Source organism: Medicago sativa, chromosome 2 (genome assembly GCF_051527215.1).
Source record: "Medicago sativa cultivar Bolivia chromosome 2, Bolivia_mono, whole genome shotgun sequence".
Lineage (NCBI taxonomy): Eukaryota > Viridiplantae > Streptophyta > Magnoliopsida > Fabales > Fabaceae > Medicago > Medicago sativa.
Window position 1 is genome coordinate 11,257,115 of NC_140750.1, and position 17,063 is coordinate 11,274,177.

General features: G+C 31.5%; 1 protein-coding gene and 1 long non-coding RNA gene across 3 annotated transcripts; both read left to right on the forward strand.

Moving 5' to 3' along the window:
• Nucleotides 1-2,661: 2,661 nt before the first annotated feature.
• LUL4 (RING/U-box superfamily protein) lies at nt 2,662-9,886 on the forward strand. The gene is made up of 3 exons (XM_085742887.1): nt 2,662-3,345; nt 8,060-8,582; nt 9,364-9,886. The coding sequence occupies exons 1-3, from the start codon at nt 2,831-2,833 to the stop codon at nt 9,475-9,477; spliced, it is 1,152 nt and encodes a 383-aa protein (XP_085599013.1). The 5' UTR covers nt 2,662-2,830; the 3' UTR covers nt 9,478-9,886.
• Nucleotides 9,887-10,614: 728 nt separating this feature from the next.
• On the forward strand, nt 10,615-16,544 carry LOC146944516 (uncharacterized). Of its 2 annotated transcripts, none has more exons than XR_015025954.1 (8): nt 10,615-11,023; nt 11,274-11,324; nt 11,731-11,811; nt 11,921-11,976; nt 12,158-12,227; nt 14,261-14,337; nt 14,791-14,833; nt 16,322-16,544. It is a non-coding gene; the product is annotated as an uncharacterized LOC146944516 (long non-coding RNA). The 2 variants fall into 2 exon arrangements; XR_015025953.1 differs by having other exon boundaries at nt 10,617-11,023; nt 11,720-11,811.
• The last annotated feature ends 519 nt before the right edge of the window (nt 16,545-17,063 follow it).

The window sequence follows — 17,063 nt, forward strand, 5'->3', positions numbered from 1 at the left end:
TTTCTCATACTCCTCGAGATTGACCTCTAACACAAATGGTTAATACTCCCTCCGTCCCAATTTAATTGACCTACTTTGATTTTTCACACAGATTAAGAAAAGTGTATAAATAAAGGGGAAAGTGGAATATATTGTATTGGGAATGATAAAAGTAGTATTATTTAGTGTTATATTATATTGGAAATGATGAAAGTTGTATTGAAAATTGAAATGAGTCAGTTATTTTGGGACACTTTTTTTTAGAAAATGGGTCAGTTATTCCGAGACGGAGAGAGTAACTTAATACTCCCTCCGTCCCAATTTATCTGAGTCATTGGCTCATTTCACACATATTAAGAAAAATATATAAATAAAGGGGAAAGTGGAATATATTGTATTGGAAATGATAAAAGTAGTATTATTTAGTGTTATATTGTATTGGGAATGATGAAAGTTGTATTGAAAATTGAAATGGCTCAGTTATTTTGGGACACTTTTTTTTAGAAAATGGGTCAGATATTCCGGGACGGAGGGAGTATCTATTATCTCTGTCACATTAATTTGATGTGAACTATAACAAAGATTATGACTTTTCATTTGATGTTTTTTTTTTAAAAATTTTATTAGATTAATTTGATGTTACAAAGTTCTAAAAATAAAATGATTATGTCATATAATAAATGATTTTTTGACTAATGATATATAATCAAGTATTTAAAAGACTCTCAGATCGTTGGATCAAAAGATATGCTTATAAATTAATCATTGTGATGCTCGTATTTAAGGTTATGTAGATACTATGAAGCCCCGATACGGATACGGATACGGGTACGATACGATACGGGTACGCGAATACGTCAAAAATTTCAAATTTAGGATACGATACGGCTTGGATACGTTTACAATTTTTTTTAATATATATATATATATATATATATATATATATATATATATATATATATATATATATATATATATTAGACATAAACGCACAAAAAATAAATAGCGTGAAATCTTAAAACTAATTACACCAAGTCAAAATACAATGGACCATTCACCAACTAAGATATCCTTTAAACCAAAACATACCATATAAACAACCTGCACTATGATGATACCAAGGTAGTATGAAGATAGTCACCCTTTTCAAGTAATGGCCAATATAATGATCCCAATTTACAAAAATTAATATTTGTGATCAAAATACAAAGAAAAATTTTAAATAAAAATTAAATTAAATCATTCGGATACTTCTGGGATACGTATCCGGGAGTATCCTTAACGTATCCTTAAGGTATCCAATATATTTTTAAATAAAAATTAAATTAAATCATTCGGATACTTCTGGGATACGTATCCGGGCGTATCCGCGGAGTATCGGTATCCGATACGTATCCGACACGGGTACGGCACCATTTTGGAGTATCCGGGCTTCATAGTGTAGATAGCTTTGCGGGATGGAGTCACAAAATTGTACTCTCTTTTTGTTAGAATTCAAAATCACATTGTAATGTATAAACATATTTGTGAAAAGTATTTATATTATCAATTGGTTACTAAAAAAAACATTTCTACACTTTTTCTTGCCACAATTTAAATTGAAATTTGTTCCCCTCTTATTTCAAAATCTATAATGTATTTTTCTTTACGGAATCTACAATCTATTTTATTAGAAACTAGAATTCAGGTTATATTGCACTTTAGTCTTATCTTATTATAACAAAGTGATTAATTTCTATGACACTATAAGATTTTGAGACACATCAATCTTATATTGTTGATGTTATTGTGTATGAAATACATTGAACTTATTTTTTCAAAACAATAGAAGAAAATAACTTTTTACAAATAAGAGAATGAATTGGTGAAAATTGTTGAAGGTAATTATAAAAAAAAATAGTACCCAAGAAAAATGTTTTCCTTTTTTTTTTTGACGTTAAAGACAATTTCATTAACAAAAGTCTGGCAATAAATCAAATGTCAAGACTGCAGAAATACAAGGCGGGATTTCTTCGATCCATATGCAATCTAAATTCTTAAGAGCATATTTTGCTAAATAATGAGCAGCTTGGTTGGCTTCACGTCTAACATGCACAAAATTTAAACTACGAAAACTACCCTTAAAACTAAGGAAATGCTAACCATTGCCCTTGGAGCATTGGATAAAGGAACAAAAATAGAAATTTTGTGTTGGAAAGTGATAAAAAGTGGTCAAGTCAACTTGTAAAAAGTTTACAAATTGTTGTTTCGAATGTAAAACTACTAATTTTGGTTACCTTAACCATTGCCCTGAGGGCAATGGTTAGCAAGACCCTTAAAACTAATACAATCACGAATAATAGAGTCAGCATAGTTGGAAGATTGTTGGTGAACATTCAATGCTAAAACCACATTAGAAACATCTGATTCTGCTATATCAATTATTATGTAGATATATTTCTATTAAAAAAATGAAAATGCTAACAAGTGTCCTAAGGGCATTGTTTAAGCATCTAAAAGTAGCAAGTTTTGCATTGAAAATTGTACGGTTATAACTTTAGAAAGTGTTTGACTTATATTTTTAAGATATAGTTTCTTTTTTTGGATTCCTTAAACAATGCCCTTAGAGCACTTGTTAGCAAGACCCTAAAAAAATACACCGTAAGGAAATTCAATAAAGGCAAACGACGACAACAATACGTTACGCGCTTTGTTTAACCACCGAGTCGTACTCTTTTCTGTTTTCTTTCTCATAGAAAAAAGGGAATAGTCTAAGCTACTTCACCGCCGTGATTTCTCACCCACCACCACAACCACCACCACTCCCATCTTGTTATTTGCACCGTTTCTTCTTCAACCTTATCACACTCAAATGGGTATTACGTGGAGTAACAGAAGAAGAAACAATTTCATTCAAAACCCACCTCCACAACCACCACACCTTCCACCACCACCGCCACCACCACCTTACTATTACTCAACAGAACCACACCCTCCACCACCACCACCACCTCAACAAAGTTACTACTATCCCCCCTCAACTACTCCTTACACCCCACAACCTCAACCACAGCCCCATTCATTCTACTTCTCCAACCCTAACAATAACTATCCTCCCAATTCTACTACCAATCGTATTCAATATCATCCTTCATATCATCTCAATCAACAACAACAACCGCAATATGCATGGCCTCCACCTCCTCCCCCTTTTTACGCTCCTGCTGCTGCTTCTTCCACTCCACCTCCTTATGTTGATCATCAAACTGCTAAAAAGATTAGAAACAATGTTAATGTTCATAAGGATACGCTTCGCCTTGAGATTGATCAGCTTAACCCTGATCATTACCTTGTTTCTTTTGTTTTCGATGCCGTCTTTGATGGAAGGTAAGTCAATTTGTTTCATCGTTTTAGACTGAGTTCACTTGTTTGTTTATGTATGTTTGGTTAAAAGTAGAATTGATTTTGACATGTTTCGATATTTTTTAGTAGAATTAGTGTATGTTTGGATCTGCGGTGACAATAATTGATTTTGAGTGAATTTATTCTGATTAAAAGTGAATTGAAGGTAAAGGGATTTATGTATGGATACATTAGTTGAACTAAAAATTTGAATTTGTCTGTGAAAATCAATTCTAGAATTGAAAAGCTACAAATTTTAGCTTCAAGTAGGATCAGTTCTACTCGAAGGCAATCAAACATGTTGTAATCAATTATACACCTGGCGGCTAGCACCACTAGAAGGGAAACCAAACATGCACCATGTGTCCAGAATTAATTTTAACTTGAAACTAGGATTTGTAGCTTTTGACAATTTTTACACTCAAATTTATTGTTCAAAACTCAAATTTACAAATATGTATCCAAACATAAACCACTATAAATTCAACTCACTTTTAACTAAAATCAATTTTGCAAAATCTATTCATTTAACATTAATTTTTGTCAACGCATAATCAAACACACACTGATAGTTTTGTAACCCTTGTGATGTGATGGAGAAGAATTGACATGTTTCTAAGCAGTGGCGGATCTTGAGTTAATTTCTTGAGGTGCCAAAAGTTTATGAATTATATATTTAGCTGCAACAATCATCAGAGTTGTTAACTAATTTGGTGGTTGATTTTGCTTGATTGCATAGTAGGGGGTACGTGTTCGATTCCCTGCGAGAAACTTTTTTTGCACAAAAACGTAAAAAGATAACAAAAACATAAAAAAGAAGAAGGTGAAAGAGTCGAACACGCGACCTCCGTAAGAAAAATGTACTAACTTTCCACTGCACCAACGTAAACATGATGTTATTATCATGCCTAATCTAGTATATATAGAAACCTTGGGGGTAACATGGCTTCCATGGGTCCCAAGGAAGATCCGCCACTGTTTCTAAGTAGTATCAAGCTACTAATTCTAATTGATTCAAAACTCTAGGAAATTGTTTAGGTAATCTGCAAGGGAGTGTGTAGCTTAGTGTTATAGGATACTGGATAAGATGTTATGAATTAGGGAATTTCGTGCATTTGTTTGTCAATTCATCAATTGAGTTGAGAGTTGAGAAATTACATATAGTCATATATTATGTAGGTCATACTAATACCATAACTAAGTTTTTAAAATTCTTATCTGGAACCACTGAACCAATACAAAAGTTGGTGTGGAATGTATTGTAATGCACAGGGGTGGGGTATATAATATGAATTGTTTTGTACCCATATATTATGTAACCATGTGAATTGTTTTGTAATTTTACATCCTCTTTAACATGTTAGGTTGTTGAAGTCTTCAAATATCTCTGTCATTATAGGGATTTTTGTCTTGATCCTAAATTCAGAATGACTTCGATCTATGTGATGATTACAATTCAAAAATAGACAAGCCTTATTCCACTAGGTCGGTCAACTACATGGATCAAACGACGTTATATTGTATTATCACTTATATATGTTTATCCAAACCATTGACCTCTAGGTCTTTCATGATAGTTTCTCCAATAGGTTTCTTGGTTTTCCTTTGCCTATAGCAATGACTATCCTCGACCTGATGTATTCTCCTTTCTATAGAATCCATGGGTCTCCTACAATATACTCATTCATCTTTTGTACAACATGTGCTACCCCAACTCTCTCTTAACACTATCATTCTTAATCCTATAACCTAGTATTTTCAGACATCCTGCGTAGCATTTTCATCACTGCTACACTTGATTTTCTCTCATATTGGTATCTTACCACACAACAATTTGTCTCATACAACATTGTTGGTCTTACAGCTATATAATGATCATAATAATTAGTACAAAACTTCCATTTTCATAAACAAACATTACCCCTTTCTTTTGTGTGTGTGTGTTTATTTATTATATACAGTCATGCATTATGCAGAACAAACAGGAAGGCTCTGCAAATATACTTGTATAACTGTATTTATCTTCAAACACTTCAAAATTGATGAGAGGAGACAGTTTTGATGCCACTAACCTTAAGAGACTATCAAAGCCATGTCCAAAGTCGTTCTCCGAGGTACCAAATGTACAGCCACGAGTCAGGTTTGGGTAAAACATTGTTCGTGTGTTAAGAAATGTGAGGATCTTAATAATGAACCGACACCCCTTTCCAGTGTTAAAATAGAGAGTAGTTAAAATGATTTTCAGAGTGGGGATTATAAGCAGGGAAACACATGATCTGGGATTGGCTGGATATTAGTTATTTTGCCGACCATAGTATATTAATGAAATTGTGTTTTAACGTTGCTTTCATCCATGTAATTCAAAAGTTCCCTGCTGATGATGGAGGGTTTTAGAGTCCACTTAATACCTGAGATCTCTAGAGCAACTTGCATAATAGGATATGTTACCATCATTCATAAGATTAGAATCTAATATCTCCATATTTTGTCTTCTGTGTCTAACATTAATACAAATATTGATACTTGTACTTCTTTGATACTTTTGGATAAATTGCTGTAGTTCAAGATCACGTTAAAGTTATCGACTTTCCGACCACATTTACTCTTATGCTTCTGCAAATGTGATATTCTCTCTCGGTCTCTTAATTAGAACATAAAAGTAGTTGTCGTGCTGATATTTTAAGAAAAAAAGGTAGCAGGATAGAAGATAAAATCATGGTTACAAATAATTTATGCAATTATATTTCAATTTTTGAACCTACTAAGATACTATTTTATATCAATTAGCAATATGAAGAATTGATTAGATTCTTTCTGAATCTGAAACTCATACCTTTGACTCTCAACTTGAATTAAAGTGGTTAGTTTTTTTTAAGAGACTTAAAGTGGTTAGTTAATGGCAGGGACTTCCCTCCTCTAACAATAGGATGATCCAGACCCCTCTAACATATCCGTAAGGGGCTGAGGTGCTGTTTATAGTTTGAATTTGAATTTTTCTACAGTCACTTTTGAATTAGGATTTATGTCTTCCTCGTTATTTTAGATTTTAGTGAAAGTGTGGTAAGCATTAATTTTAGCTGAGTTTGAAAGTTCCTTAGTAGGAGTTTCGTGATATTGTATAATATACCAAGTATATGTTGGAAGAACTTCTAACTTGAATGAAGGTTGCTATGGTTTCAATATATGGTTGCATAAGCAAGAACTCCACTTGTTATTCTTGATTCAGTAAACTCTTGATTTTGAACCATATTGGTAGACTCATAAGTCACAAAATAACCAACTGATAGACAGTTGTGTCTAATAGACACTTTTCCTTGCACCTAGAAGCTTCTCCGGCTTTTCCATCACATGCATTATAAACATGGTTTTATTCTTGTGAGAGGCATTTCCTTTAAAAATTACAAGAAACATGTTTGATGGACTCTGAGATAACTCGTTGGTGTTTATCTTCATTAATCTTTTTTTTTTTGTGAATTTAGTCGAAATTATCTTCTTGTTAGGCTACTAAATGTTGAAAAAAAAAAAAAAAATCCACTGCTGTTAGAATTATTGGTTGAATGAACTTGAAATGTATAACATACATATTTTAGCTGTACACTAGTCCATGTAAATATTACCTTTACGTTGCTGACGTCTAAACAGGCACGGACCCAGGTAGAGCTTTCTGTGGGCCTGGGCCCTCGCTAAATTTGGAAAATAAAATAGAAAACTAGTACCCATTGTGTTGGTGGTAAGATAGAGTTTTTTTTGTTATTACGTTTTGCATGTATGTGTAGTTCCAGACTCTCTAACTTTTTAGCCTTAAAATAACGAGTTCATAGATAATAGAAGGGTATAGATTATTATATATACAAAATGCACGGCAGAGAAAGGGGTAAGATACTATTTATTTTAATGATTAATAACACAATATATATATATATATATATATATATATATATATATATATATATATATATTTATAATTATTTTGGTAGTGTTCATTTGAGTATGAGTTCTGATTATTTGAGTGAATTTATATTATTAGTTTTGGTAGTGCTTATTTTTCGTTGATATATTTGCTTTTAGAGTTAACTGTGACAACTGCAACAACTAAAAAACTTTTTTCTGTTATGAATATTATCAAGAATCAGATGTGAAATCACAAGAGAGGTGAATGGTAAAATGAGGAAATTGTTTGATTACTTATACTGATTGATGTTTTTATTGACATTGCAAATGACAAAATCATTCAATGTTTCAAGAATATGAAAAAACGGTAGAAAACGATTATAATGTATATTCATGCTTTTAGAAATGAAATGTTATATATGTATGGCCTACACTACTTAAAATTTCTTGATCCGTCCATACGTCTAAATGTAGCCATATTGGCAATTTAATAATGTATGCATCATTCATTGTAAAGGACTCGTCACAGCAATATTCTGTATAACAACCGCATGATCTCTCAAATTAGTTTTACCTGTGTTCTGGCTATGAGAAGTTTCATGTAACTTGTAAGCTTACATTCCTAACAGAAGAACAAAATAGAACCACAGTTTATGGATTGAAGTTGCAATTAGTTTGATTGGCTAATTGTATGAAATGATTGTATTTGTACTAAAATGAGACCGTTTGAAGATGGATAAGTATAATTGTATAATGGAATGTTTTTGCTTCTCTTAACTTCTTTACTCATTGTATTTGTAATTTGCAGCATTACTGTCTTTTACTTTGCGAAGGAAGAAGATAAATGTAGGTTTGTTCCACTCTTTCCTGATGCATTTGTACCAGTCAAAGTCCCCTTTAAGAAAGGAGTTGGCCAGAAATTTGCTCAGCCTTCAGGAACAGGGATTGACCTAGGCTTCTTTGAGTTAGATGATCTTTCAAAGCCTTCACCTGGGGAAGATGTCTTTCCTCTTGTAATATGCGCTGAAACATGTTTGGAAACTCCCTCGGAAAACGAAACTCCTAAAACTCCTGATGATTCCGTGCTAGATGCATCCCCTCACATGCAAATTACTCAAGCTGTCTTGGAGAAAAGTAATGGTGGTGGTGCTTTCCAGATAAAAGTAGTTAGACAGATTCTGTGGATTGATGGTGTTCGTTATGAGTTAAGAGAACTATATGGAATAGGAAGCTCAGAAGCTGCAGGCTTTGATGACAGTGATCCTGGGAAGGAGTGTGTAATATGCATGACTGAACCAAAGGATACAGCTGTCTTACCTTGTCGACATATGGTAAGATTTATGTCAAAGCTACGTACACATATATAGAGTGGATAATCAATTACCTGGAATAAATGCATTTTACGGTCTTGGCACTTCTACTGCACATTATGTTTAAATATAATAATATTCATTATGGCTCATAGTTATACACATCAGAGTTGTTAAATAGCGTCGTAGTGTTATAGCAGAGCAGAATTTGGAGAAATCTCAATTGTTCTGCGATACGCTATTTAGTGCAAAATATTGTCAAACAACGCTGTAGCACTGTTGCATTAGCAGAATTTGAGCGCAAGTGCTATTTTCTGCCATATGCGAATGACAACACTAATACACGTATATAATCGCTGATGTAGCATCAGTTGTATGGATGGGTTAGCTTATAGAAAACCAATGTCATTGCTAATATTACTAAAAGTGTAAAATGGATGGTTTTTGTTTCTTAATCTTTATATTACCTTCAATTTTTGTTTTCTTCATCTCCTGCGGTATAATCTTAATTTATTTTCAGCGATGGGAACTCTTTGTATGTCATGTCATCATACATGTATTGTTTAAAATCATGGGACATAAAATTGCATGTCAGAACTTGCATAAAATTGCATGTCAGAACTTATAGACCGTGGAAAAGTGGTTAAGTGTCACTCTATATTCCACTGGCTAGTGGCGAATACTAATTGCTTAGTAGAGATCCTTGCATTACATATAGTTGATATGTGATGATTGATGATCATTTCTCCATATTTCATTTCCTATTGTGACTATTCTCATATTACATCTTTGTACTTTACAGTGTTTGTGCAGTGAGTGTGCAAAAGCTCTGCGGCTTCAATCCAATAAATGCCCTATATGCCGTCAGCCAATTGAGGAACTTATGGAGATCAGGGTGAAGAGTAGCGATCCATGACAGTTTTTTCTCTCCCCATGTTAAGTTGAATTGCATGACATTACTTAGAAATTCTTTGTTTGTAAGAAAACTTCCCCCCCTTTTACATGTCTGCAGTAAGGTAATATATGGCGATTCCCTTTTCGTTAACTGTAGTCAATAATTTGTCTATAATTTGGGTGCGTACGTGTTTGAGGGAAGATTTGGCCATGTACACTTTTGCAGTGGTTGAATGTTACGCCCGTGTCATCTATACTGTATAGGTCGTAATTTTTCATAGTGATGTTTGAGAGATCATTTCCCTAATGTTCGCCGAGCAAGGGAAGCGAACAAGGGCGAAATATAATGACACCTGGCTTGGTCCGTATTGAATTCGTGTTTGTAAATTATTGCTTATATTTAATCATGTAGTCATTTATATTTCGAAAAATATACATGTGTGACAAGGGCAATAGTAATGGCAAGGTACCAAACCACGCAAAGATCATTTAAACTCCCTACAATCTTTAAGACAGGGACTCGATACATTTTGGTATATTATGGAATCATTTGCAAATAAAGAAGAAATTAATTAACTTAGTGCACGAACCTTAGAAAATTAATGTCTTTAGATATTTTCAGGCTGCCTTTAGCATTTGCTTCTTTACTATGTTTGGAATGATGGTAAATAATTAAAGGCATTGCTTTAGCTCTTCCAACTAGTACTTTACAAGTATATAACAGAACGATTGGAAATTAATAGTACAAGAATCATGAATTCTCCCTTCTGGTAAAAGCTCCCCACACCTGCACTCCATTATTAATTTCCATATCTTAATAATATACAAATGTGAAGCAACAAATAGCAACAAATTTTGCACCAATCCAATGTGTCACATCCTCAAGCCACTACATGTCACATCATCATTAAAAAATAATTTTACTTTTGCCATTTTAAGCATTTACACAATACAAACAATAAAATATCATTATAACACATTTTCCCTCTCCAATTCAAAATTCAAATTTCCCTATTTTTCAAATCATTATTTCCCTCCTACTTTTTCTCTTATCCCAACAAACATCACTCTCAAGTTTCAACTCACTTTTCAACAAACATTAAAATATTATTTTCTCTCATTTTTCCTTTTCAATTCAAAATTCAAATTGATCAAACCCTTTTTTCCCTCCTACTTTTTCTCTCTTATTCCTATTCAACACTAAAATAACATTTATTCTCTCATTTTATTTTTTTCCTCTCTCATCTCTTCATCTCTCAACCGATTCCTCCTCCCTCTTTCTTCTCTCTACGACAGATCCAAGTAAATTAGCTACCGATTTTCAAACATATTTCTCAACCGATTCCTCCTCCCTCTTTCTTCATCTCTCAACCGATTCCTCCTTCCTCTCAGCCACCCACGTCTTTAATCCTTTTCGAAAATCAGTTTATGGGTTTCACAATTTGATAAATTTGTGGTATTCAGCAAGCACGTGAAAAAGGGATAATTTGTGGGTGTCAAGGTAAATTAGTTTAAGTCTCACAATCATCTAACAAGATCACTAGAGTGGCTGTTCTATATCCTCTTCAGTAAGTAAGATCCATCTTATTTTTTAGTTTTACTTTATTTCAAATTTGTTATGTAATATAATTATAATTAATTTAAAAATGTTGAATGAGTTATTTAAATTAGGATTTAGGGTTAAACTGTATTAGGGTTATGCATCTGGAAGACATTTGTTATCTCTACCTATTTTGATCCATTCATTCTTGGCCTTAGATTTTATGAGTTTTGATTTATTGAGTTTTTATAATTCTTTTTCCTCTGTTTTTGATACAGATTCCAGAGGAACCCCTAGAATCATAGTTTGGTCTCCAGTCGTTTGTAATTGTAAGTATCAAACTTTTATTTTTATTTTTTAGTTAATCAATTTGTTCTTATCATTAATATATCAATTTGTTGGAATATCATTGAGCTTTTAAGCTTTACTTTATTATTTTGCCAGATTGCATGTAGTGTTAAGTTGACACTAAGTTTTATGAATGTGCCATGCTATCTAATTTCCAAATGTTTAACAAATCTCAATGGGGTTTTGAAATGCTTGGCATTCAATATTTATGCAAAACTGTTTATTTAATTTAAATTTAAATAATATAACATTTTCTACTCTTTGGGTACAAATAACTGTTTATTCAGTTCTTTGCGAAAATGTTTCAATAAGAAAATGGATGATATTGTTAGTTTTACATGGTCCCGATGATTTTGTTTGTGTTTTATTTGTTGAGGTGGTAAAAAGGTGGATCAAAATTAGAAATGGTTCTATTGGATTGATGAGGAACAGATTGGGAGAACAAAATGACATAATCTGAAACTAAAAGTAAGTAGCTATTTATCTATTTTTATGTGGTTTTGTTTCTCTTAAATTTGTTGTTTTTACCTTCTCTTATAAGAAGCCATTTGATTTAAATTGAATGTTCAATCACAAGCCAAATGCGATTATGAAGATTCGATTTGATGAAAAAGAGAATGACTGGCTGCGAAGGTAAGAATTCTAAATCCATTGTATTCTAAATCCATTTGATTTTTCATTGTTTTGACTTTCTGAAACAATATATTCATAGGTGAACAATTTCATTGGTTTTTACTTTATATCCTCCTGTGGTTGACAATTGATACTCACACTAACCTATATTTTGCTTTTTTGATTGGTTTTTATCATTCAGTGAATGAGATAATTGAAAATAGTGGAGATTTTGATTTGCTTGACTGATTGTTGGAGCAAAGAATCACAAGGTATGCTTTACAGTGTTGTGTTTCTTCCTTTTGCTACCATTTTTGTGGTCTACCTCTACTCATGTGCACTTGCCTTTAAAAATAAACTTAATTAGTTGAATATAGTGTGAGTAAAAATAAGAAAAGAACCTTGAGTTGTCCAAAGATTGTTTCAATTTCAAACGCCCACTAATGGTTCATCACTTTCTGTTTCAGTTTATTTGTAACTTCATATTTATTACTTTGATGGTTTAAGGAGAGAAACTGTCTGTAATTAAAAAAGATTATAATTGCAATCTTTTTTTCTTTCTATAGTTGTATATGCTTTGCTTCAATACATCTAATTTAATTGCAATTTTCTCTGACACTAATTTCAAAAGATTATTAATTGCCGCAACTTATTTGAACTTCTAAAACTATCCTTTCCACTAAATTTCATGAGACATTGTTATGCCTTTGGGTAGTGAGTAATATCTGGTTTACAAGGTTGGTTCAGATTCTTTTATTTTTTATTTCTTGAAGCTATTTGTTATACAATAGAGTATGATATGGCAGTAGACTAAGTGGAAAGACATAAAAATAAGCAAAAAAAAAAAAAAAAACATATATAAGAACATGTATGGAGTTGTAAGATAGGAGATCACTTTTACCTCAACAAAATGATAAATCAAAGAGACGGGTCATAAAATTATGTTTGGAAAATCTAAAAAAAGTTAAATGTGTAAAACAGTCCACATGTTTGCCACCTTAATTTGATTCTACTTTACTTGATGTCTCTTAATGAAATATTTTGCTGTCATATTGTGTATAAGTGCAACTTCTTATGCATATAATTTGATGTAATATTGTCTCTTTTGAAACGGTAATAACAACTATTTTTTGTTAATTTTTTCTTTCAAAGTGCAACTTCTTATGCATATAATTTTTACTTGAATCTAAATATGACACTTCTCTTTCTTTTGGTTTTTTCTTTGATAATCTTTGTGTCTGGATTTTTTGCGATAAAAGGTTAGTCTTTGATTGAATATAATTGTACAAGAGCAAATCAAACATTGATTGCTCTCATATTGTACTATTAGTTTTAGCATAGCATACAAGTTTTATTGTTCATCTACCTCAAAAGTTTGACTAGACTACTACCTTCTCTTTATGAAAACATGTGGTGAACCATATTATAAGGTCATCCTGTTCCAAACTTATTAATTAATATAATAATAGTACCTTTGTTTTTTCAGATTACTTACACATTTTCCTACTACATACTCCATGTCTTCATCGATTTGTGGCTTCAAAAAAGTCACACTTCTGTAGCTTCCTAAAGTAGTAGATTCTAAGTTGCATGACATGTACAACTTAATGTACAAAGAAAACTGTGTAATGAAAATAAAGGTTTTTTTTTTTTTTTTTTTTTTGTGATTTTAAGAAGTAATAATGAATATGAGGGATTATATGTTTTGCTTCAAGGCCTAATCCATAATATGTGAGAATGGAAAGTCACATATGAAGGTTCATACTACAACATAAAAGATAACATTGAAGGCCTTGAAGCAATTTGTTTTGATTGTAATTAAAAAAGATTATTAATTGCAATTTTTTTTTTCTTTTTAAAGTTGTATATGTTTTGCTTCAATACATCTAATTTAATTGCAATTTGTTCTGACAGTAATTTCAAAAGGTTATTAATTGCTGCAACTTATTTGAACTTCTAGAACTATCATTTCCACTAAATTTTACGAGACATTATTATGCCTTTGAGTACTGAGTAATATTTGATTTACTAGATTGTGTAGTTTATTATGTATATGGCTATTCACAATCGTTGTTACACAAGTCTTTTATGACAAAATGTTTCTAATCTAACATGGATATGTTGTAGATAAATGAATGCAGGCTTTCCATGATCTCTTGGGTCAAATTGGAAATGTCACTCTCATGCATAATCTTTTTAAACTTATCTATATTTTGATTATATTTGTTTACATGGGATTCTTAAATTTTGAGGTTGAATAGATATATTTTCAAGTGATATGTACTCGCTTCTTTGTTATCATCAGGTATTCCACAAAACCTCTGCCACAACGAAAGGTTTCAAATAATTGAGGAACAAACTAAAGTGCAACTTACTTGAAAGGTAATCATGTGTTTATTATATGAAGAAAAAAAATTATAATCAAAACTATCAAAACATATCCTCTATCCAATATATGCAGTTCAATGGTATTATTTGTTTTACTTGCCTTCAACTCAAAATTTTGTTAACACCTATTTTTTAAGATCCGTACTTAACTACATCAATTTTTCTGGATATTTTATCAAAAAATCTTAAGTATCAAATTATAAGTCGGCAAATGTTCAAAGGTATATAATGGATATTGTTACCTCCATTTTGTATTTTGTTTTTAAATTTGACCTAAACATGTTTACCTCACTGCATGAATAATGCAAAGCTCTATTTGCTGAGATAGTTTTTCTTGACAAATAAAGGATCAAACAGTGCAAATTGATGTTGCTGTTTTTGCTGCATTAACCATTGAAGTTGGCTAGACTTTTATTGACTACAAACCAATTTTGTCTTACCTTTCAGGATAGGCATATAGTCCTGTTCTCAATGCAATCAGTTTCACAAGGTAATTTGTTTACCTTTTTTGATTCAATGAGATTCGTAATTTGTAATCAACAATAGTGATTACTTTTCCTTTGTATATGATTTGCAAATAATTCATAGAATCTTATCTTAAAGATTATGTCATATACCCTTGAAAGTTATTATGAAGTTTAATTAGTAACTGAATCTTTTCTAAAAGGAATTGAAATATACTTTTGAATTATAATTTGTATTAAAAATTTGTTAACTAAAGTTGATTGTCATGTCTAATGTTTCCTATATCTATCAATGTCATGTCTAATGTTTCCTATATCTATCAAAGTTTAATTTCTTATGAATTTGAAAATGACTTATCAAATTCTTGGGACTACTAGCAACTGTGAAGCTGACTTATTAAAACCTATTTGAAACTGATGAGTATGTGAAATTGTCACGTGAAACTGATGAGTATGTATAAGCCTAGAAAAATTAACAATTTACATCCCCATCTTTTGACCTTACATGTATGTGTAACTGACTTATTAAGACCATCAAATATGAATTTGGTTATGTGAAATTGTCATATGAAACTCATGAGTATTTATAAGCCTAACAAAGTCAACTATCTCACATCCCATGTCCTTATTTCAAAGGTTTTAATTTGAATGTTTGTCATTTGTATTAAGTTGATCAACTGAGTTTAGAATTTTTTTACCATTTTCTTGATGCGATTTAGCCAAAAATTTAAATATTTGCATAATGTTGAAGTTCAAAATTTGATCTAAATATGACTATTTCTTTTGGTTTTTTCTTTGATAATCTTTGTGTTTGAATATTTTGCTATAAAAGGGTAGTCTTTGATTGAATTTAATTGTACACACATCTGAAAATAAACATCATTGTAACACACATGCACATTGTGCACGCTGCTCTCTTAAATAACAAAAGTCCAACTTAAAGAGACATTACTATAATTTTTCAATTCATATAGCAAGATAGGTTGATCTTAGAAGTGATTCTTGCAAAAATTAGTTATAAGATTATTTTTTCTATCATTGTTGAGAAACATGTTTTTGTTATTTAGTATCTTTATTCTTTTAGCCATTTTGACTAAGATGCAGATTTATGTATATTTAACTCTTCAAATCTGTTAGATTGGTAACGTGTTTTTACTATTCTTTTCAATTTTTTTAGAGTATTATGGAACTATTAACATTCAACTGAGGCATACTTTTTGAATTTATTTAGACTTTTCTTTGGACATATTAAGATTCAACTAAGACTTAATATTGAGAAACTTTGTTGCTTCGATCTCTTAAGATTCAACTAAGGTTGCATATTTGAAATAACCCAAGATTGTAGTTTGGACTACTGATGTATTTACAAAATTCACTGTTGAAATACCCAACAGGTTGTAATTGGACAAATCTATTTCATAGTTTGTTGTTTGGTTCTTTGTTGGTGACACATCTATTCAAATTGATGAGTTTGTTGCAACATGACTAACCAGTTTTGACAAAATACTATGTAGGAATTGGCCATTGACGGATATGTTACTATTGAAAACGGAGCCAAACTTGATGATGTTGGTTCATTGTCAAAAAGTGTCTCTCATGATGAGAAGGAATATGAAGACATCAACATATGTCTCAATATATTCAAAAATTTGGTTATATATCTAAGTAATTTGTGGCATATACTGTGTTGACAACCAATGTTAGACTAATGTTACTTGGCTTGGCCTTTTTGGTTGATACTTCGAAACTTATTTATGATCTATTTTATGGTTTTGTGTATTATATTCTTTCACTAGGTCCGTGTTATTTCCAAACATAATATTTATATTTAAATTATTTTCTATTTTTTTATTTATTTTCATAAAGACAATAACATTTGATTTATCTATGAATTGTATAATGTTTTTTATTTTGTGATATGTTCAAAGTAAACTTTATCAACACCACAATAAAACTTTTGCCCGTGCGTTGCACGGGTGGAAATACTAGTTTATATAACATATGCTAAAATCTGATGCCATAAAGAACAGGCCATGTGCTAGATGCAACTACAACTGTACTCTTCTAGATGAGGCTCAATAAATACACTCCCTTGCCATAAAGAACAGGCCATGTGCTAGATGCAACTACAACTGTACTCTTCTAGATGAGGCTCAATAAATACACTCCCTTCTCCTTCTCTTAATATGTGCAAAATTCTTATTCTTGGTCATCAATCACTGTCTAAGTTAAGGCAATATGTTGTACTCTTCTGAA